General features: G+C 36.1%; 1 protein-coding gene and 2 long non-coding RNA genes across 3 annotated transcripts; 2 read left to right on the top strand and 1 right to left on the bottom strand.

Moving 5' to 3' along the window:
* Positions 1 to 4,708: 4,708 nt before the first annotated feature.
* LOC113278472 lies at positions 4,709 to 5,396 on the top strand. Its single transcript, XR_003325533.1, has 2 exons — positions 4,709 to 4,937; positions 5,040 to 5,396. It is a non-coding gene; the product is annotated as an uncharacterized LOC113278472 (long non-coding RNA).
* Positions 5,397 to 9,130: 3,734 nt separating this feature from the next.
* On the top strand, positions 9,131 to 9,827 carry LOC113284364. The gene is made up of 2 exons (XR_003328111.1): positions 9,131 to 9,377; positions 9,483 to 9,827. It is a non-coding gene; the product is annotated as an uncharacterized LOC113284364 (long non-coding RNA).
* Positions 9,828 to 10,059: 232 nt separating this feature from the next.
* On the bottom strand, positions 10,060 to 13,481 carry LOC113284363 (putative F-box protein At3g16210). Its single transcript, XM_026533805.1, has 3 exons — positions 13,272 to 13,481; positions 11,325 to 11,486; positions 10,060 to 11,240 (listed from the first exon to the last, which is right to left on the bottom strand). Exons 2-3 carry the CDS (start codon positions 11,464 to 11,466, stop codon positions 10,234 to 10,236), a joined length of 1,149 nt encoding a protein of 382 aa, XP_026389590.1. The 5' UTR covers positions 11,467 to 11,486; positions 13,272 to 13,481; the 3' UTR covers positions 10,060 to 10,233.
* Positions 13,482 to 18,451: the final 4,970 nt, after the last annotated feature.

Below are 18,451 nucleotides of genomic sequence, written 5' to 3'. Positions count from 1 at the left end.
TTCAATTGTCCTGGCAGATAGCGAGCTTCTCCATGGAGTAAGAATGCGTTTTCCAGTACTGAATGCAGATTCCGAAGCAACGGAGGACACTGGTATTGCTAAAATATCCTTTGCCATTAGTGATAGTACCTTAAACAACCACAACAGCAAAGAGTTTAAGAAAATGAAGCATCACCAAGATCGTGGTACTATTAGCCTGCCACCATGCTAGTTTAAGAAATTTATTAAAAGAGTTGATTAAGCAAATACCTTATACTTGGTACTATTAGCCTGCCACCATGCTAGAATATCAAACTCCTTGGTAGATGCTTCACAGTCATCAAGCAAATACCTTTCAAGCTCTGACTTTGGATGAGTATGGTGAACATTCATTCTTCGCCTTTTCTTCCTCGACTCAAGCATATCCTCAATGTTCTCTTCTTGCACACAAACAACCATGTCATCAACACCAGCAGCAGATGTTGAGCCAGTACCTAAGACATGAGAACAATCAATAGTAAGTAATGATGATAAAAATAAATAAATAAGAAATATTAGTAATGAACTAATGATGATCAACAGTAAGTAATGATGTCACCTTCCTCTGCATTGGCATTTGAATACATGTTGTTGTACTCATCATAAAGTTTTCCCATATTTTGTTTCACAGCTTTCAAAACAGTCGTAACCCTAAAATCATCTTGCTCATACAAACATTCAAGATCAAATTTCAAACCAGATTCTTTCTCTCGAGGATCAAGCAACTTAGCAAAATACATCACAGAGTTCATATCTTCATAATCCCCCCAATATGCGTTGTACTTTTTAAACATCATTTCTGCCATCTTAGAAATATGAGGATCTCGGTTTCCTATAGCTCTAAGACGAACCAACTGTTCATGTATCAATGCCAACTGTCAAAGAAATTCATGTGAAGTAACCTGAACTGAAGCTGAGAACCTAACAGTAACATCAAAGAATATTTTCAAACACTTAACAAGACACCTAGCATATGACCAGTCTGCAGCATATGGAGCATGATGACGATGAGGTTTGTTCTTTTTCTTAGTATTATTCTTTTTAGACACATCTACTTCACATTCAGATTCACTAGATGAACTATGATAATATTCTTCATTATCAATTACAACAATATCAGCATCAGTATTAGGCAAAGCTTCACATTCAGATTCTTTGAAAATATACTTATCTCGAAAGCTCCTATCTTCTCTTTCTAACCTCTTAAAGACTTTTTCATAAGGAATGGCAGCATCAAGCATCAGATACGTAGCATTCCACCTGGTCTTCACATCTAGGAAAACCATCTTCTTACAATCAATCTTCTCGAGAGCAGCACATTCCTTGAATTTGGCCAACCTAGAGGGAGAGCCGGTAACAAACTTGATAACTGATCTGATCCTTCCAATGGACTTGTGATACAACAGCACAGCATCTTTGACAACAAGCGCAAGAACATGCGCAGCACACCTTACCTGGCAGGAATGAAACAATAAAAGCACAGACAGTTCATCAAAGAATTATTTTCTAGCTAGTTCATCAAACAATAACAGAATGAAAGAATCAGTTGCAAGCACAAAGATATACAACAAGCACAAAGCAACAAGTACATTATAAAGAACTCATGGCTATGCAAGATTATATGCTATCAACCTAAAGAATTTTTTTTCATATTGAATCAGTTTCAAGTGTCATAATGAATAGAGCCAAGAAAAGTAATTATACCTGCATGTACTGAGATCTCACTTTTGCTCCGGTCCAATTGATGACACTTGTTTGAAGATACTCAATTGCCACACTATTTGCACTGACATTGTCCAAAGTCACACCAAAAAGATCTTCTAGCCCCCAATCCAGCAAACATTTCTCAAGCATTTTCCCAATATCCACTCCAGTATGACCCTTGATCAAGCAAAACAGAATGATCCTCTTTTGAAGCTTCCAATGGATATCAATGAAGTGCACTGTCACACACATATAATTGAAGTTGTTTGGAGAAGTCCATGTATCAGTTGTGAGAGAGACTCTTTGTTTACTTTCCTTGAAGTATTTCTTCAACTTCTCTTTCTCATCTTTGTAGATGATTAAAAGATCTCTGTAAATTGTCATCCTGCTTGGCACCTTGAATCTAGGCTCCAACTGTTCACTGTATCTTCTAAACCCTTCTCCTTCTACAATTCTAAATGGAAGTTCATCTATGATGACAAACTCATCCAATCTTCTTCTACACATATCCTTGTCATAACTTACAGCAACCAGTTGTGATGACTGTCCTGGTCTTGGAGGTGGAAACATCAAATTCTTCTGACCCTTATGCTTCTTGTTGGGATTCTGAGGGCATGTGCCTAAATGTGTCTTCATGCTGGAAGTGCCATTTCCTCTGCTATGTGCTTGCAATTTCTTCTTACAATGCTTACACTGAGCTTGTTCTTCACTGAGCCTTACAAAGTCATTCCAAACTTTTGATCTAGTTTTCCCCTTCTTCTTCGGTACAACCTCAGGTGCAGGGTCCTGTGTAGCCTGCTCTATAGCTTGTGTTTCTTTATTTGCAGCATCAACTTGAGGTGTTATTGACAGTGTCACATCAGTAGACCCAGCTGCAGGGGATGGAGAGGGAGATGCACTTGCCATCTTGCAGCTTGATAATGAAACTGAACTTGATCCAATCATTACCCTGCCAAACAACCAAAGGTAAACAAGTTAGTTCTTACTTCTTAATACAAGCATTCATATTTCTTGAAACAATCAAGTTAGTTCTGAACTTGATAATGAAACTAACTTGATTACCATAATTTGAATCAATTTCTAATTGAAGCTGCACCCATTGGTATCAAGGTTGGGTTCATCCTAAAAACATATTCCTAAATCCAATGAAATTACAGATCCATGGTCTTTCTCAAATTCCAACTGCACAGCTGTTGCTTTAGTCTTTTACTTGCATTCAATCACAACAGATATAAGAAATAAAATTAAAAGATACTGAAAATGCAAGATAGTTTCAATCAAAGACAGAACTACTAGTACTAATAACAATGGAGCTAGTAAAAGAAAGATCAACAAAACAAAAGCGACCCTCTGCAACTAAATGAATACAGAGACAAAAATCAAACCAGTAATCATGAACCCAACTTTGATCTCTCCTCTTGGACAAGACTACTAACAAAAACTATAAATAAAACCTAACCAACAGCTCCTTCATCATGAGTAGATAACTAGTTAGTAGTTACCTGTAATCAGACTCCTTCCTTCCCTTAACTCAAACTGAATGATAATAGCTTTCAGACTCCTTCTTGATTTCCTCCCCTCCCCTCAACTCAACCAAAACCTAAAATAAAAAACCCATGACTGTAATCAGAAAAATAAGATTTGACAAAAGAAATTGATTGATAAACACAAAACAACAAGCAAACCATTTCGAAGAAAGAAACTCTAAGTCCTAACAGAAGAATAATTAAAAAAAAAAAACCCTAGAAATTGAAAAACAAACAAATCAATCGAAACGAGAATGAGAAATAGAACAGGGGATCTAATTACTTACTAGATAGAGCCAAGGAGGTGGTGGTGCTCTTGATGGAGGTGGTTTAAAAGATCAAAGTGGTGGTTCTACTGGTGGTGGAGGCGACTGGGGTTTCAGACTGAAGAGCGAGAGCCGAGAAGAAGAGAAACGAGATGAAAACTTCTGAAAAAATTAGGGTTCCGAAATATATATGGTGTAGGCTTTAATCTAGACGGCTAGGATTAATCAAGATAAAAACTAATCGACGGTCCCTATTAATCGGTTTTTCGGTGCGGTTATGGGTAAAACCGTACACCGAACCGTAGATCTAACGGTTATTAAAATGAAAACCGTCACCGACCGTTGGATTATCGGTTCGGTGCGGTTACGGTTCGGTTATGCGGTTATCGGTGCGGTTACGGTTATGGGTTCGGTTTCTGTTCAGCCCTAGTAAAAACTAAAAAAAGGAACATTCCAGGCTGTCTTAGTAATGGGAGAAATAGTTAAACAAATGTAACGATACACATGTCTAAAAAATAAAATAAAATGTAATGTAATGTGTAATTTATTCTCCAATCTAAAAATAAGAAACCTAAAGGTATCACTTTTTCTGAAATATAAGCGATATTTGTCCAAAAAAAAAAATATCAAACCCCAAACATGGATGAAGTACCATGCAATCTTTCTTTTAAAGAGCTCCATGGTAGCATTTTACAAACTTGAATGTGCTAGGCGGATCTAGTTCTTCCCAAATATCTTCCTCCTGACATAAAGCCTTTCCAGAATGCGTTTTGTTTAGGAGTTGAAATTCAAGAAATCCAAAAATTTTACTTTTTATTTATTTATTTTGTTTTGAAGCAAACAAATCTAAAATACAACAATTAAATTACTTTCTATATGGAACATAATTACAGCTTGACAATCAATGTTTTTCACAATAGTAACAAATTTTTTACGGTATAACGTGTTTGCTTGTTTGGTTCAGGTATACGAAGGCCCGGTCAAGCATTTCCATTAAAAATTCTAGCACCTTCCACGTCAATATTGCTCCTATATCAGTCAGTCGTTAGAAGCATACCATCCGTTGGATTAGATAATAAGAAGAAGCAAATCGACGATCAACACAGTTTCATTTTAACCCTAATCTAAATGGCAGGTCATATAAAGCTGCAAGGAAGTTGCTTCAGCTCACTTCTTCTTCTTGCTTTAGTGGACAGTAGAGTGAGCCACCACAGTTTATATTTAGATCTGAAAACCATAAAACTACTAAACCCAAAAACAACTATAAATCTCACAGATCAAACATCCCCAGCAATAAAATCATGAAATATATTTTAACACCATCAACAAGAACAAAAATCTCAATAGCATTATGATTTTTTCTCTCATAAACTAAATGTGTCTTCTCCCTCTTTCATTTTGTTGAACACCCATGACAAATCAGGTAAATACATTTTTTACTGCAGTTGTTGTTTATTAATTGGATCTCTTTATAGTTATTCAAAGTTTTATCTGAGTCTCACAAAATTCATACTACTCTTTGCAGATGGTGGTTCAAGCACACGTGGGAAGAGGATATATGATTCTGAATTCATCGAATCCTTATGTGGAAAATCAGAAGGCAAAGAAATGGATAGACACCTGGGAAGACGATATATGATTCTATGTTTATTAATTTCTTCTGTTGAAATGAAAAATTGAAGTAAAAATGGGGGCAACGAGTAGATTTTTATTACCTTAATTTATTTTTGTTGCAAATCTCTAGTTTTTACATTTGAAAATCAAGTTTTTAGTTTTGTGGGTTGTGTTGTTAATGGTCTGACTCTGATCTCCCTCCCAAGCTGTTGTGCGTCAGCCCCATAGTCTTATTTCAATTGTGAGAACCTTACTGTATTTTGAGGTATGATGTTTATTTCATGTTCCATGACAAATCAAATAGTTCCTTATAATCCTGGAAGAATGCTTAGTATTAGAAAATTAAGGTACTTGAGAATCATATGAACCAAGGATATATTAAAGCAAACAAAACAATCAAGGCCGATCAAATCTGGTTACACTTCAGATTTCCTGTAGACAGTTATGCACGACATTCTGGTACAAGTACGGTGAGGATGTTGGTCGGGGAAGGAAAAAAAAAAGAACATTCATCACGTTGAGTAGGAATTGCTATTAAGCCGATCAAAAAAAGACACTACACTTTACACTTTGTTGTCTAAAATCAACCTTTCTCCTGCTTTAGCTATCTGACCCATTGCTAGATCTCTTCGATCCACCCAGCGATTCTTCATCTGCACATACTCTGGGACGAATACGGTTTCCGTGCAGTATTCTGAAGTATCCGTATCCTGCTGGAGTGTAAAGTGAGGCCATTCGGCATTCTCTATGAACTTATCCTGGGGAAATGTAAAAAGGCCATCTTTGAAACGTAAAATGTAGTGCAGGAATTTTAACTAAGGAATATGCTTAGTTAATATGCTTCAAAAAAAAAAAAAAAAAAAGAAAATTGCATTATTATTGTTGCAGGAGACCAGGGGAGCAGTCTCTCCTGGATTTTATGGAGTTCATGTATATTGTAATTCCGATAATTGAAACTTTGATAACAGTTTAAGGAGCTCTTAGAGCAATTCCTATGGGATGAACAAACTCAGAGTTTGTTCATTTTGCTCCCACTATGGAATGAACAAATTAAGAAAATGGATGTTCAAATTACGCCTTTGGCGCGTTGTTCCGCAGGCCGTAACTCCCCCGATGCGTCATGATGATGCTACGATCCAGGCCTTAAAGTTAGGAAAATGCACGCTCATTTGCCCTCGCAGGCATGCTCGACGAGCATGATGCAGCTAACTTAGCTTCCACATCGTTCCAACTTACCATTGTTCTGCGAAGGGTTTATTAAGTAAGCAAAACTTTCTTAAAACGGCAAAAATGACCTTTTGAGGCTCTAAACGATGGAATTTGGCTAAATTCTAGTGACCATAGATCCACATGTCTTGATCTTTGGGTCGTTTTCCATTAAAATGGACTCCTCTTGAGCTGAATTACGACACTAGGATTTTTAGCCTGCGTCGAACGCCTTGATAGGAAGCATGAGCATCCAGTGAATGGAATGCAACTTGCCTCATCAAGTTTGGCCACAATCATCTCTTGCGTCGAGCTACCGAGACAGATGATATGAGAGGCCATAATGTCGCAATCATCTCACAATTGAAATGGGTGCAACATTTTATCTAAAAAATATATCAAAATTCGGAAGTATTTATTTATTTTTATTTTTTTGTAAGTTGAGGATATATTCAAAAGACTAACTTATGGAGTTAGTAGCCCTTACATCAAAATGAGTAGAGTTGTCTGATGATAGGTTATGAGCAGCTGCCTTATCATTAGAGATATCTACTTTCAAGGCTTGCAAAATATAAGCTGGAGATTCCTCCAATCTAAAATTGTTTGATAAAATTTAGCTTCCTTTGCTTGTAAGTCAACCACATTGTTTGTTTTCTAGGAACAAATATAAAACCTAAGAAATTATGGCATTTGCCAGTGAGTTGCTTTACTTCTTCCATTATGGATTGATTCTGCCATGATATCTCTGAAGGAAAACCGTTTAAGTAATCAAAAAGATTTTTCCAGTCGCCTTCCATAATGAAATGTGTGAATTTTTCTTCAACTGCCCATGTAGCTGCTTGGAGCAGACTTAGTGCTTCTGCTTCTTCAAAATCGGAAGTATAGATGAAGCAACATGCATCTTTCTTCTAAAGAGCTGCATGCTAGCATTTTACAAACTTGGATATACTAGGCGGATCTAGATCTTCCCAAAAATCTTCTTCCTAGCAAAAGGCCTCTCCAGAATGAGTTGTATTTAGGAGTTTGAAGTTCAAAAAATCCAAATTTCTTACTTTTTTATTTACAGAAAGTCTTAATGAACCGCAAAAAAAACCGCCCCAATCTTCTCACAAATACCAGCTCCCCTGTTGTCCTCTGCGGGGCCCACTGGACCCACCATAAAAACTGAGTTTAGAGGTTTTCATGTGGTCCAAAAACGCGGTCCGTTTAGAAGGGCTGTTTTATTTAATTTTTTGTTTCGAAACAAACAAGTTTTTACTTTCTATTATGGAACATAATTACAGCTTGAAAATCAATGTTTTTCACAATATTAACAAAAATGGATTACAAAATTTACAGTACAACGCGTTTGGTTCAGGGATATGAAGGCCCGTTCATTGGATTTAGATGCTCTGCGAACTTAGCCGATTACATATGTTGAGAAGTTTAGAACATTTTTTAAACAGTGTTTTTAAAAACCAAAGGCTTCTTTTAAATATAACCCTCACATTTATTAACCATAGCCCATTTAAATAAGTGCTTAATCTAACCAAACATACCTTTAAAATCATTCCACATAGCCCACAAAATTATATTTAATTTTTATATATAGCCCAAAGTCTTACATTAAAAAAATCTCTAAGATGATTTTTTTTTCTTCTCAACCAGCATTACAGTAAGATTGATTGGGGTTATTGATTACGGAAAATGAGTCATTTTTCCAAATATTTTTAAAACATGGCTCAAATGGACGAGTAAAAATTATTATGGGTGAAACGGACACAAAAAAAAATAGCAAGGATGAAACTGGATTCATCCTGACTTAAACTTAAAAAATAGCAAGGATGAAACTGGATGCATCCTGATGTAAACTAAAAATAAGAAAAAGTATTTGAAAATGGGTAGTATGAAACTGTTTACATCCTGACTATTTTTACATTTTTGTCCATTTAAACAGTATCAAAATCCAAGTGTCCTTTTCACCCTAGGAATTTTTGATTTTGGTTTTTTTAACCAATTTTGTGTATTGATTATTCTTCAAAAACATTACTTATGTCAAATATCTTACATAAATTTAATTAGATAATTAGCTTCTTCTTTTTTGTTGTTGTTGATGTTGACTTAGGGATTTATGGATTATGTTTATGGAGTTTTAGGAGAATGGTCATAGGAAAAGAACAAAATCTTAGTTTATTCCATTTCGATTGGTGTTGTTGTGGAGGTTTTTTAAGAGAAAAATTAGAATATACACCCCGATCAATTTTAATGTAATCATGATTAAAAAAAATATTTAGAGAAAATTAAGAATTGAAATTTATTTTGTTTTGGTGAAAAATAACATTTAGGGTTTATATTCCTTGTTCAATTTATGAGAATACTAAAAACAACAATGATAATTAATTTTAAGTATGATTAAGAAGAAAAATTAGGGTTTATATTGATTTTGAGTAAAAAGGAGATTTAAGTTCAATAGTAAATAGAAAACTAAAACTTGTTAGGTTTTTCATTTTAATTTTGACTTTTCATTTAAACTTAAACTTTTTGGGCTATGGTTAATAAATGTGTGGGCTAGATTTAAGAGAAGCCAAACCAAAAATAAGTCGATATCAACTTAAAATTACAACTAGTCAAGCGTTGTTCCATCAAAATATTTAGCACCTTCCACGTCAAAATTGCTCCTATAGTCAGTCATTAGAAGCATACCATCCGTTGGATTAGATAATGAGAAGAAGCAAATCGACGATCAACACAGTTTCATTTTAACCCTAATCTAAATGGCAGGACATATGAAGCTTTAAGGAAGTTACTTCAGCTCACTTCATCTTCTTGCTTTAGTGGGCAGTAGAGTGAGCCACCACTGTTTTTTAAGATCTGAAAAACTTACAACTACTAAACCCAAAAACAACTACAGATCTCATAGATGAACAGCCCAGCAACAAAATCATGGAAGATATTTTAACACCACCACCAACAACAAAAATCTCAATCACACTATGATTTTTCCTCTCATAAACGGAATGTGTCTCCTCCCTCTTTCGTCCTGTTATCACCCACAGCAAATCAGGTAAATGCATTTTTATTGCAATTGTTGTTGGATATACTTGGATCTCTTAGTAGTTATATTCAAAGTTTTATCTGAATCTCACAAAATTCATACTAGTCTTTGCAGATGGTGGTTCAAGCACACGTGGGAAGAGGATATATGGTTCTAAATTCACTAAGAAATGGATATACACTTGGGAAGATGATATATGATTCAATGTATATTAATTTCTTCTGTTGAAATATGAGAAGTTGAAGTAAAAATGGGGGCAACAAGTAGATTTTTATTACATTTTGAAAATAAGGTTTTTTGTTTTGTGGGTTGTGGGTTGTGTTGTTAATGGTATGATCTCCCTCCCAAGCTGTTTTGGTCAGCCCCATGGTCTCATTTCAATTGTGAAAACCTTACTGTGTTTTGGGTATGTTTATTTTATTTCGTCTTCCATGACAAATCAAACTGAGAAATTGTTCCTTATAAGCCTGGAAGATTGCTTAGCATTAGAAAGTTAAGGTACTTGGGAATCATATGAACCAAGGATATATTAAAGCAAACAAAACAATCAAGACCGATCAAAATCTTGCTACACTTCAGATTTACTGCAGGAGTCCAGGGGAAGTAATTCTTCCTGGATTGTATAACATTCACGTTAAGTAGAAAATGCTAACGAAGAGACAGTATACTTTTTTTCTTTTTTGGTCTGAAATCAACCTGCTTTACTACAATTTCTTTCCCATCTGACTGACACATTACTCCCTTCACTCCGCCTGGTGATTCTTCATCCGCACATACTGTTGGCCAAAAGCTGTTTCCTTGCATTAAGCAGAAGAATCAGAATCCTCACATATCTTCACTTGCTTGAATAAAGCTATATTCATGTTCACCTTGTAACTAGATCAAATATCTTCACATCTTCTCCAAGATCCTTCAGAGAAACAAAGCTTTTCTTATATGGCATTGCAGTACGCACATACAACCTAACATGAGCACCATCATTAAGTTTTTCCTTGTCATAGACGGACTTGGTAGATTTCATCGTATAGCGATACACTTCGGTAGTTGTTCTGCTAAACAGTAAAAGTTCACCATTCTTTGTAAGAGCAAAAGGATCAACAATGTCCACCGGATCATAATGCTCACATAAAACCTCTGTTAAACTAAATTCTTTGCTCCAATTCCAAGAAGACAGTTTGTAGTAATCCAGTTTCTCGTTCACAGTACTATTATTCCTCTTTCTTTCCTTATCATTTCTCTTTAGTAACCATATGTCCAAGATTGTTCTTGAGTCCTTGTAATGAACCAGAGATAAACACTCTCCCAATAACCGCAGCTCAAAATGATCATTAACAGCTGCAAGTTGGAACTGTGGTGATGGGATACACCTGAACTCTTCATCTGCCAAATCGAAAGTCCAAATCCTGTTTTTATAATCAAGCCAGTGCAGAGCTCCGTTACAAGGAATACCTGTGAAACCACCAAATCTAGAACACCGCATTTGTGCAATGTTTTCTTTCCTTCTCCACCCAACTCCGCTCCCAACAGTGTAGACATGGACCATATCGCCACGAGTGACCCGGTCAGGATCCATTCGTACAACTTTGTATACACCAGCAGAAGTATCGTAACCGAATCCACAAACCGTTGGTTCCTCTTGTATGGGAAGATTCAGATATTCTCTTTTCATTGGATTAGACAGGTAAAGGTTTTTTTGTTTATCCGCGCAAGTGTTTGGTTGGCAAGACAGAATCAACCCGTTGCATGAACCAAGAACGAAGCCAAAAAAACTACAAGGAGGATGGTGGATCTGAACAACTGTGTTAATAGTATTAGCATTGCTGTTACAAGTATACTCTCCGTAGTAAAGTTGGAATCTTCTGTAGGCATCACCTGAACGTGCACATGTGAGAATGTAGCTTACTTTGGAATCATCTAAATGTTGTCATTGTAAGTGCATATAAGGGAAGTGCTTACACGAACGTAAAAGATTTCTCCAGCTTTTACAAACGAGTTTGCACTGTAAGACCGCCTCAGAAGGTAATCGAGAAAGAATGTCTAATATGATCTCTCTTGGGAAAAGATCAACCATACCGTTGCTTTTATTTTTCTTCTCCATATTGATAGTCTATGGGTTACCTACAAAAGAAACAAATCTTTGTTACTTAGTGATGTTTACATGTAATCAGCTAAAATTAACAAATGTAAGAGGAACACGATTCATGGGTTATGTAGTCTCAGCTCAGATTTAAAGGATACTAAGCTACTTTCAAAACAACAACTATGTCAATAGAATTTTTCCATATTCCAGCTGATGCTAAAAAAGCATATTCAGGATTCTTAGTTGTTCTAAAGCAACCCATATAGGGATGCTTAATACTCCTCCCTATTCTTAACACTTGCTCTATAAGAAGATAAATCTATAAACCTCTAATAAGCAAGATTCGTATACTAATCTAGAAATCTCTAACAAGGCAGCAACAGACTAAATCAGCACAATAGAATCTACAGCATACATAGGTTAAAAAAGCCCTAAAAATCAAAAGCATAAGAGAAATAAAAACATAGCAAGATACTCTAAATTCATTCCCATAAGTCTGAATCCAACAAAAAGATAGAATCCGAAATAAACCCAATTCGAATTACATACTGAGATACCCAATTGAGAAAGAAACAAAGTCAAAAGAGGACCATGAAGCACAGAAACGGAAGCTTAAATTCATACCCACACTCATTCTACTGATGCAAGTTTTTATAGTACTTCTTTATGATCGGGTAAAATCGCAGAAGTCATTATGATCATAATCTTAGATCTCTTTACAGCTTAGTCAGACAACATGGAAGTCAGCAATCATGACAACGTGTTCACGACCATCTTTCTGACATTCAAGATTACGCTGGAATTCGAACTCGCAAAATTATAACCTATGTCTCAAAATTAATGAGTGCTGTTAGTTACAAATATATATTATAACGGCCTGTTCGTATAAAATTATTAGCACACAAAATCCGCTATAACTAGACAAGTCAGTAGCAGGGAATACGTCTATGGTTTAATTCCATGAAACCCATGCTACTAGATTAGCTAGGAAAGGCTAGATGAGGCAAATAAAATCCAAACAGCATAGGCACATTATCATTCAGATCAACAATTGAACATATATAAGTCAGTATGCTAGTCTAAATTTTCAAACACTCAGCCAAATTGAACATAAAAAATTGAACATAAATAAGTCAGTATGCTAGTCTAAATTGTCAAACACTCAGCCAAATACATGATTTATTAATCAAAACTCGAGAGACAACAATATACGGAACTGGGCCTTCTTTGCAAGTGTTCTAGTAATTGCACTAAGCATACAACAAAAGAGAGTCATAATCATTATTAATCTTATTAGCAATAATCGCCTTATTTTTCAAACAGCTATTCAATGTCACAGTACAAAATTTGTTGGTTTAGCCCTCCACTGGTTGCAATAAGTAGAGATCCATGCGACTTGGGCTCACTTACTACAGCACCTAAAATTCATACCAAAACGTGAATACAAAAATACTAGACAACTGAAGAGCAGCAATTGCCTTTAAATACGTAGGTTCAGAGTCACATAATCAAAATCTCACTGAAATTGTTTGAAGTATTGAAAATCTATACATTTAAAGACATCGGTTTTAGCTAGAAATCGTGACAATTTATCAATCAGTTTCATGCAACCAGAGATTTCATATGTAAATTCCTATGAGAAATTTCATCAATCAGTTAACATGCATGTCAATTTCTCACAATGGCAATCATATTACTGAACTGATTTCTTCAAATACAAATGAAATCACCAACTAATACAACATATTTCAGATATAAAATGAAAAACCCATTCAGATTACTAATTTTTTTTTATATATATAATTATGTGATTATGGGCTTACCTAAGATTGGAACAATATCTTCTCCATTAGATTTTGGTGAAGGAGGGCAGGAATTAGTGTCAACGAACCAACCGAGTAAAGGATTTTAAACGAGTCCCTGAAAGATGACCATGAGCTTGAGAAGAGTAAGGTCTACGGTTAGAACTTAGAACTGGGAACAAAGGAGCTGGGATTTTCTGTATTCGATTTGAGGCGAAGAAGAAAGAAGAAAAAGGCGGCGATTTTCTCTTTGTTTTGTGTTTGATTTGAAAAAATAGATAGGATAGAGGAGAAAGCAAGTTTATACCCCTGATTTGTTTTCAAATAACAGAAAAATGGGCACGAAAAGAAAAAGAGAACAAGGGCTAATTAGTCTTTCCCATATATAGGCGGGTAACCGGGTAGAGTAGGATAATTTTGAGTGTAACCGTCACCCTACACGTCAAATGGCGGGTAGGATAGAATACGGTTAAAATACTGGCGGGTAGGGTAGAAACGACGGGTATGAATTGGATATGTGCACTCCTAGATTTTAAACTCATAAAATCTAACTAATTTACTTACCAATAGGAAGGTATCAACGTAGATAAGTTCCACAACAAACTGGTGTTGAAGATAGTTAATGAGAAGTTAGGGCTGGAAGAGTTGAAATCCTTGAATCATGGTTGTGTTAAAGTTGAATCAGAAGTCTGATAAACAACTGTATCGTAAGAATTGAATTTCTGTTAATCTGTATTAGATTTGGGGACTAAGAAAAAAAGAAAAATGAGATTGAAAGTGTTGGGGAACCAAGAAAAAAGGAGAAAGAGATCGAAAGTTTGGAGTATTTACCCCTAAGTTGTTTAAGATCTACCACAAACTGGTATTTTGCTTTTTTTGTCGGACACCGGAGACTAGGTTCGGTACCAGAATCGATAATTCGGGTACAGAAATAGAAAACTATATAACTGAGGCGACGGTTATAGTCCAAATCTAGGACAATAAATCCTGAACTTTTATCATTCCCCTCTCCACCCACTACCAATCCAAATGCTAGAGTCATTCCTCATTCTACCATTCAAATTGTGCCACGCCGTGCCCCATGATTGGAAAAGCTCTTACTGTCTCGACTGTAGGAGGGTCGGAAACGGAACAACTCCTCCGGATTCGGCTTGACAGCCTAAGCTTGTGAGCTTTCCATTTATGTAAGAGTATCACTAGCTAGGTGTTATTTTGCTTAACGAACACATATATTACTCCAATAAAAATAACGTTCAGGTTAAGTAGAAATGTTAATGAAAAACCTCGGTATCTGTATAGTAATAAAAAAGGACTCATCTGCCGACACAAATTTGGGCTCTTCCTCTATATACCCCTAGAAATACTAGTGGTACCCCATGTCAGTTAGAAAAATAGTTAAAATTCGGTTACTAAAGAATAATTAAAAGAAATCGGAAATTTTGATATACATACCCCTCACTTCTATATCGTGGGAAGATTTTCATAACTGTAAACCAGAAAACAAAAACTTCCTTAAAATCATGAGCACAAAAAACTGTCGAAATCATTTTCTCTCCGAAAACAATTAGGGCATTAGTTTGGATGAACGATGAAATCGTTGGTATCAAGTTTGGAAGGTTTGGGGATTGAAGCATATCCTGATGAACCCCTGGTATGTAGTCCATAACGTTATTATTTTGTTCTTACAGAATTTGCTCCATCTTGTCTCAAAGTAACAAACTCTGTTGATACCAGTGCCGAACAATACCTTAACATTATGCTAAGCATAAACAAACTCTCACCAAGTCACCATCCAAATATCTTCTCTTTTTTCCTTTCAGTTTTGGCTCAATTGCTTGTAAAGAGGTTCTTATTTGCTATCCAATGACTAATGTTGGTCCTTTGAAGGATTTCTCTTATTATGTTTGGATCAATGCAGTAGAGATTTTCTCTTTCGAAACACAGCAACTATGAACAAGTTGGTATTTTTTGAATAATGGATCTTAAATTCTCATCGTACTTTTCAACTTTATATTATTTCTTCTTAATCTAAAGTTCTTCAAAAATGAATTGATCAACCGATAAATCATTGAACGAACAACTGCAACTTTATTTTCTTTTCTTTTATGAGATCATGATTTTTAAAAATCATGTTTGCGCTGGGATAGTCTAAGAATCTCCTATGACAATCAAAAGAGATTTTGAAAATCGGTCAGAGTTAAAGGCTAAACTAGTGCCCTGATTTATTTTTGGATGGAAGATCTTGATTGGGTTCTATTGTGCTTATATAGCAGGGAACTTCCTTTTACGGAAGAGGGGTATATGCATAAATTTTTCTTTGAATTTTAACAACTTTCATTTTCACAAATGATTGATGCTGTATTCAAGTACCGTTCAAAACAAGATTGTTTTTACCTCAAGTACTTACTTTCACTTAAAAATCTTATTTGTTGCTATGATATTTTTGAAGGATATTTTGACTCCGTATGATGAAAACCGCTCTGAACATACTGGTCTAGACAAAGACTCCCAAGAGCCTCAGCCAGTCTCGACTCTCTCGCAAGAATATCATAACTTGACGGCCGAGTTCACAACTGATGAGGTACAACAGTAGTGATTATTGAATATCAAATACTGAAATTAAAATACAATTCTTAATACCCTCTAATTACTGTTGTAGGCATTTGTGAGTTGTGAGGAAGCTATTCAATGGTGTCATGATAAGGCAAGAGAAACAAACACAGTGATGATTATAAGAAAGTCCGAAAAAATCCTAAAATACAAGGCTCTTTCGTAGTAATGGCGTGTGAAAGATTTGGGGTGTTTAAAAGTGTTAACAGAACTATTGTTGGCCAAAATACAGTAGCTCGACGTCAAAGAAGAAAACCGAGGAAGACGGGAACAAAGAAATGTAATTGTCCTTTTCAGTTGAGGATCACATGTGTTGATGGAACAAACTGGAAATTACGGGTTTTTCAGGGCCAACACAATCACTCCCCTTATGACACACTAATTGGCCATTCATTTTCGGGTAGGTTAAATCCTGAGGAAAAAGACTTGTGCATTTCTCTGTCAGTTAATGGAGTCAAACCGGCTCTAATTTTATCTACTATGAAAAGTCGCGATTCCAAGAATGTCTCAACTGCAAGGACAATATACAATGTCAAGTCCAAATTCAGGATAAAAGCAATGGAGGGGCGAACGAAGATGCAGAAATTATTGCATTTATTAGACGTACACCATTATGTAACGTCGAACAAAAGAGAAACAAATTCAGGAAAATTGTTAGAATTATTTTGGTCACACTCGGATGGTTCTAAGCTTGCTCAATGTTTTCCCACCGTGCTCCTACTAGATTGTACTTATAAAACGAATCGTTGGTCTATGCCGCTATTTCAGCTGTTGGTGTGACATCTACCTCTCTAAGTTTCACAATTGCGTACTGTTTTATGTCTGCAGAGAAGACCGAGAATTACATCTGGGCTCTACAACAATTAAGGCAGTTGTATTCAGCTAGTAATCTTCCATCGGTAATAGTCACAGATGACGATCAAAAACTACAGAATGCTGTAAATCTAATCTTTCCTGAAGCTACACGACTTTTATGTACTTACCACATCTCATGTAACGTGTCTTACCATTTCGAGAAGGATATACCCAGCAGCAGAACGGGAGATCTTGAAGATATTAAACAAGATTGGGAAACTTTATGGAGGTCTGCAGACCATGCATTGTACGAGATTAATTTAGCTTACTTTCTCAAGGCTTGGAGCATGCTATATCCCACCACAGTAAGTTATTTGCATACTCAATGGTTGGATCGTAAAGAACAGTTTTTTTATGCATGGACAAATAATATTCTACACTTGGGTAATAAAACTACAAACTGAGCTGAAAGCGAACATGCGGCACTAAAGAATTTTCTCCGGTGCTCAACTGGTGATTTTCTCAAATGTTGGCAAGATATAGACGACCAATGGGTAACACGAGTCATCAACATTCGAGCTTCATTAGAGAAAAGCAAAACCGTTGTTGTACACGTATATAATCAGAGCCCGGTTACGAAGAGATTGGTGTATAATATATCTCATGCTTCTTTGGAGTTAATTACTTTGGAAGTTAGTTCACTAGGAAAAAGTCGTTTCATGGGAAGATGTTTATGCATATTATGGAAAACGCACGGCTTACCATGTGCCTGCGAAATCCTCAACAGCCACAAGAATTGTAGTCATATTTCTCTCGATTCTATACATGAACACTGGAAGCATCTTTCTATGGATCCTGTACATGAAAAGGAGGCAACAGTTTTTGATTGGGAAGATTTGTTTGAGAAGATAAGAATGAAATATGAAGCTTGCACAGAATTACAGAAACATTTCATGTTAGAAATGTTGATAGAGATTGCGGATCCAAGTAAAACGAGTATGCAAGAACCGAAAGGAAAATTTCCAAGCAAAGGTCGCCCAACTAAAGCACAAACTAAAGCACAAAAGAAGAGAGAGCAGTCGACAAAAAGGGATCCATCGAAGTGGGAAAGACCACCTAAAGGAACGACTTCTAAATCAGCAACAAAGAAAGTGACGGCCAAGGCACAAAAGAAGGCAGTGAAGAAGTCTCATATAGTGCATGAGGTTAAAAATGACTTACCGGATTTGAATGAGCTACCAGATTTGAACGAAGTGGATGAACAATATGTTCTTCTCGGTAAAGTGATGTTAAAAAGGAAGAAAGGGCAATGTCAAATTAAAGCACCTAAACAGCGAAGGAAGTACACGAAAACGACCAAGACCAACAGTCAAGATATGTCGTACGACGATGAGTACTTGGGAAAACTGATTCAAGGGATTACGTTTCATAATCCAAAAATTCTTTCTGATGTTGTGGAGAGGTTGGAAAATGTTGCACCAGATGGGCATTGTGGGTTTCGAGCTTGTGCCGAAATGTTGGGATTGAGTGCTGATGATGGATGGAAGACAGTCAAGATTGAGATGGAGCGAGAACTGAGAGTGAATTCTGAGATGTACATACCAATAATTGGCGGAGTGGAAGAATATACAAAGATACTTACAACTCTCCGGTATAGAAGGCCCATTGCAACTCAATTATACTGGATGGTTTTGCCTGGCATGGGATACATTTTTGCCTCTGCATTCAACTGTATTTTTTCCTCATATTCAAATATGGGAAGTACAACATGGTTACCATTGAAGACCCCCCCCCCC

Source organism: Papaver somniferum, chromosome 5 (genome assembly GCF_003573695.1).
Source record: "Papaver somniferum cultivar HN1 chromosome 5, ASM357369v1, whole genome shotgun sequence".
Classification (NCBI taxonomy): Eukaryota; Viridiplantae; Streptophyta; class Magnoliopsida; order Ranunculales; family Papaveraceae; genus Papaver; species Papaver somniferum.
This window is presented reverse-complemented; position numbering and strand designations above follow the sequence as displayed.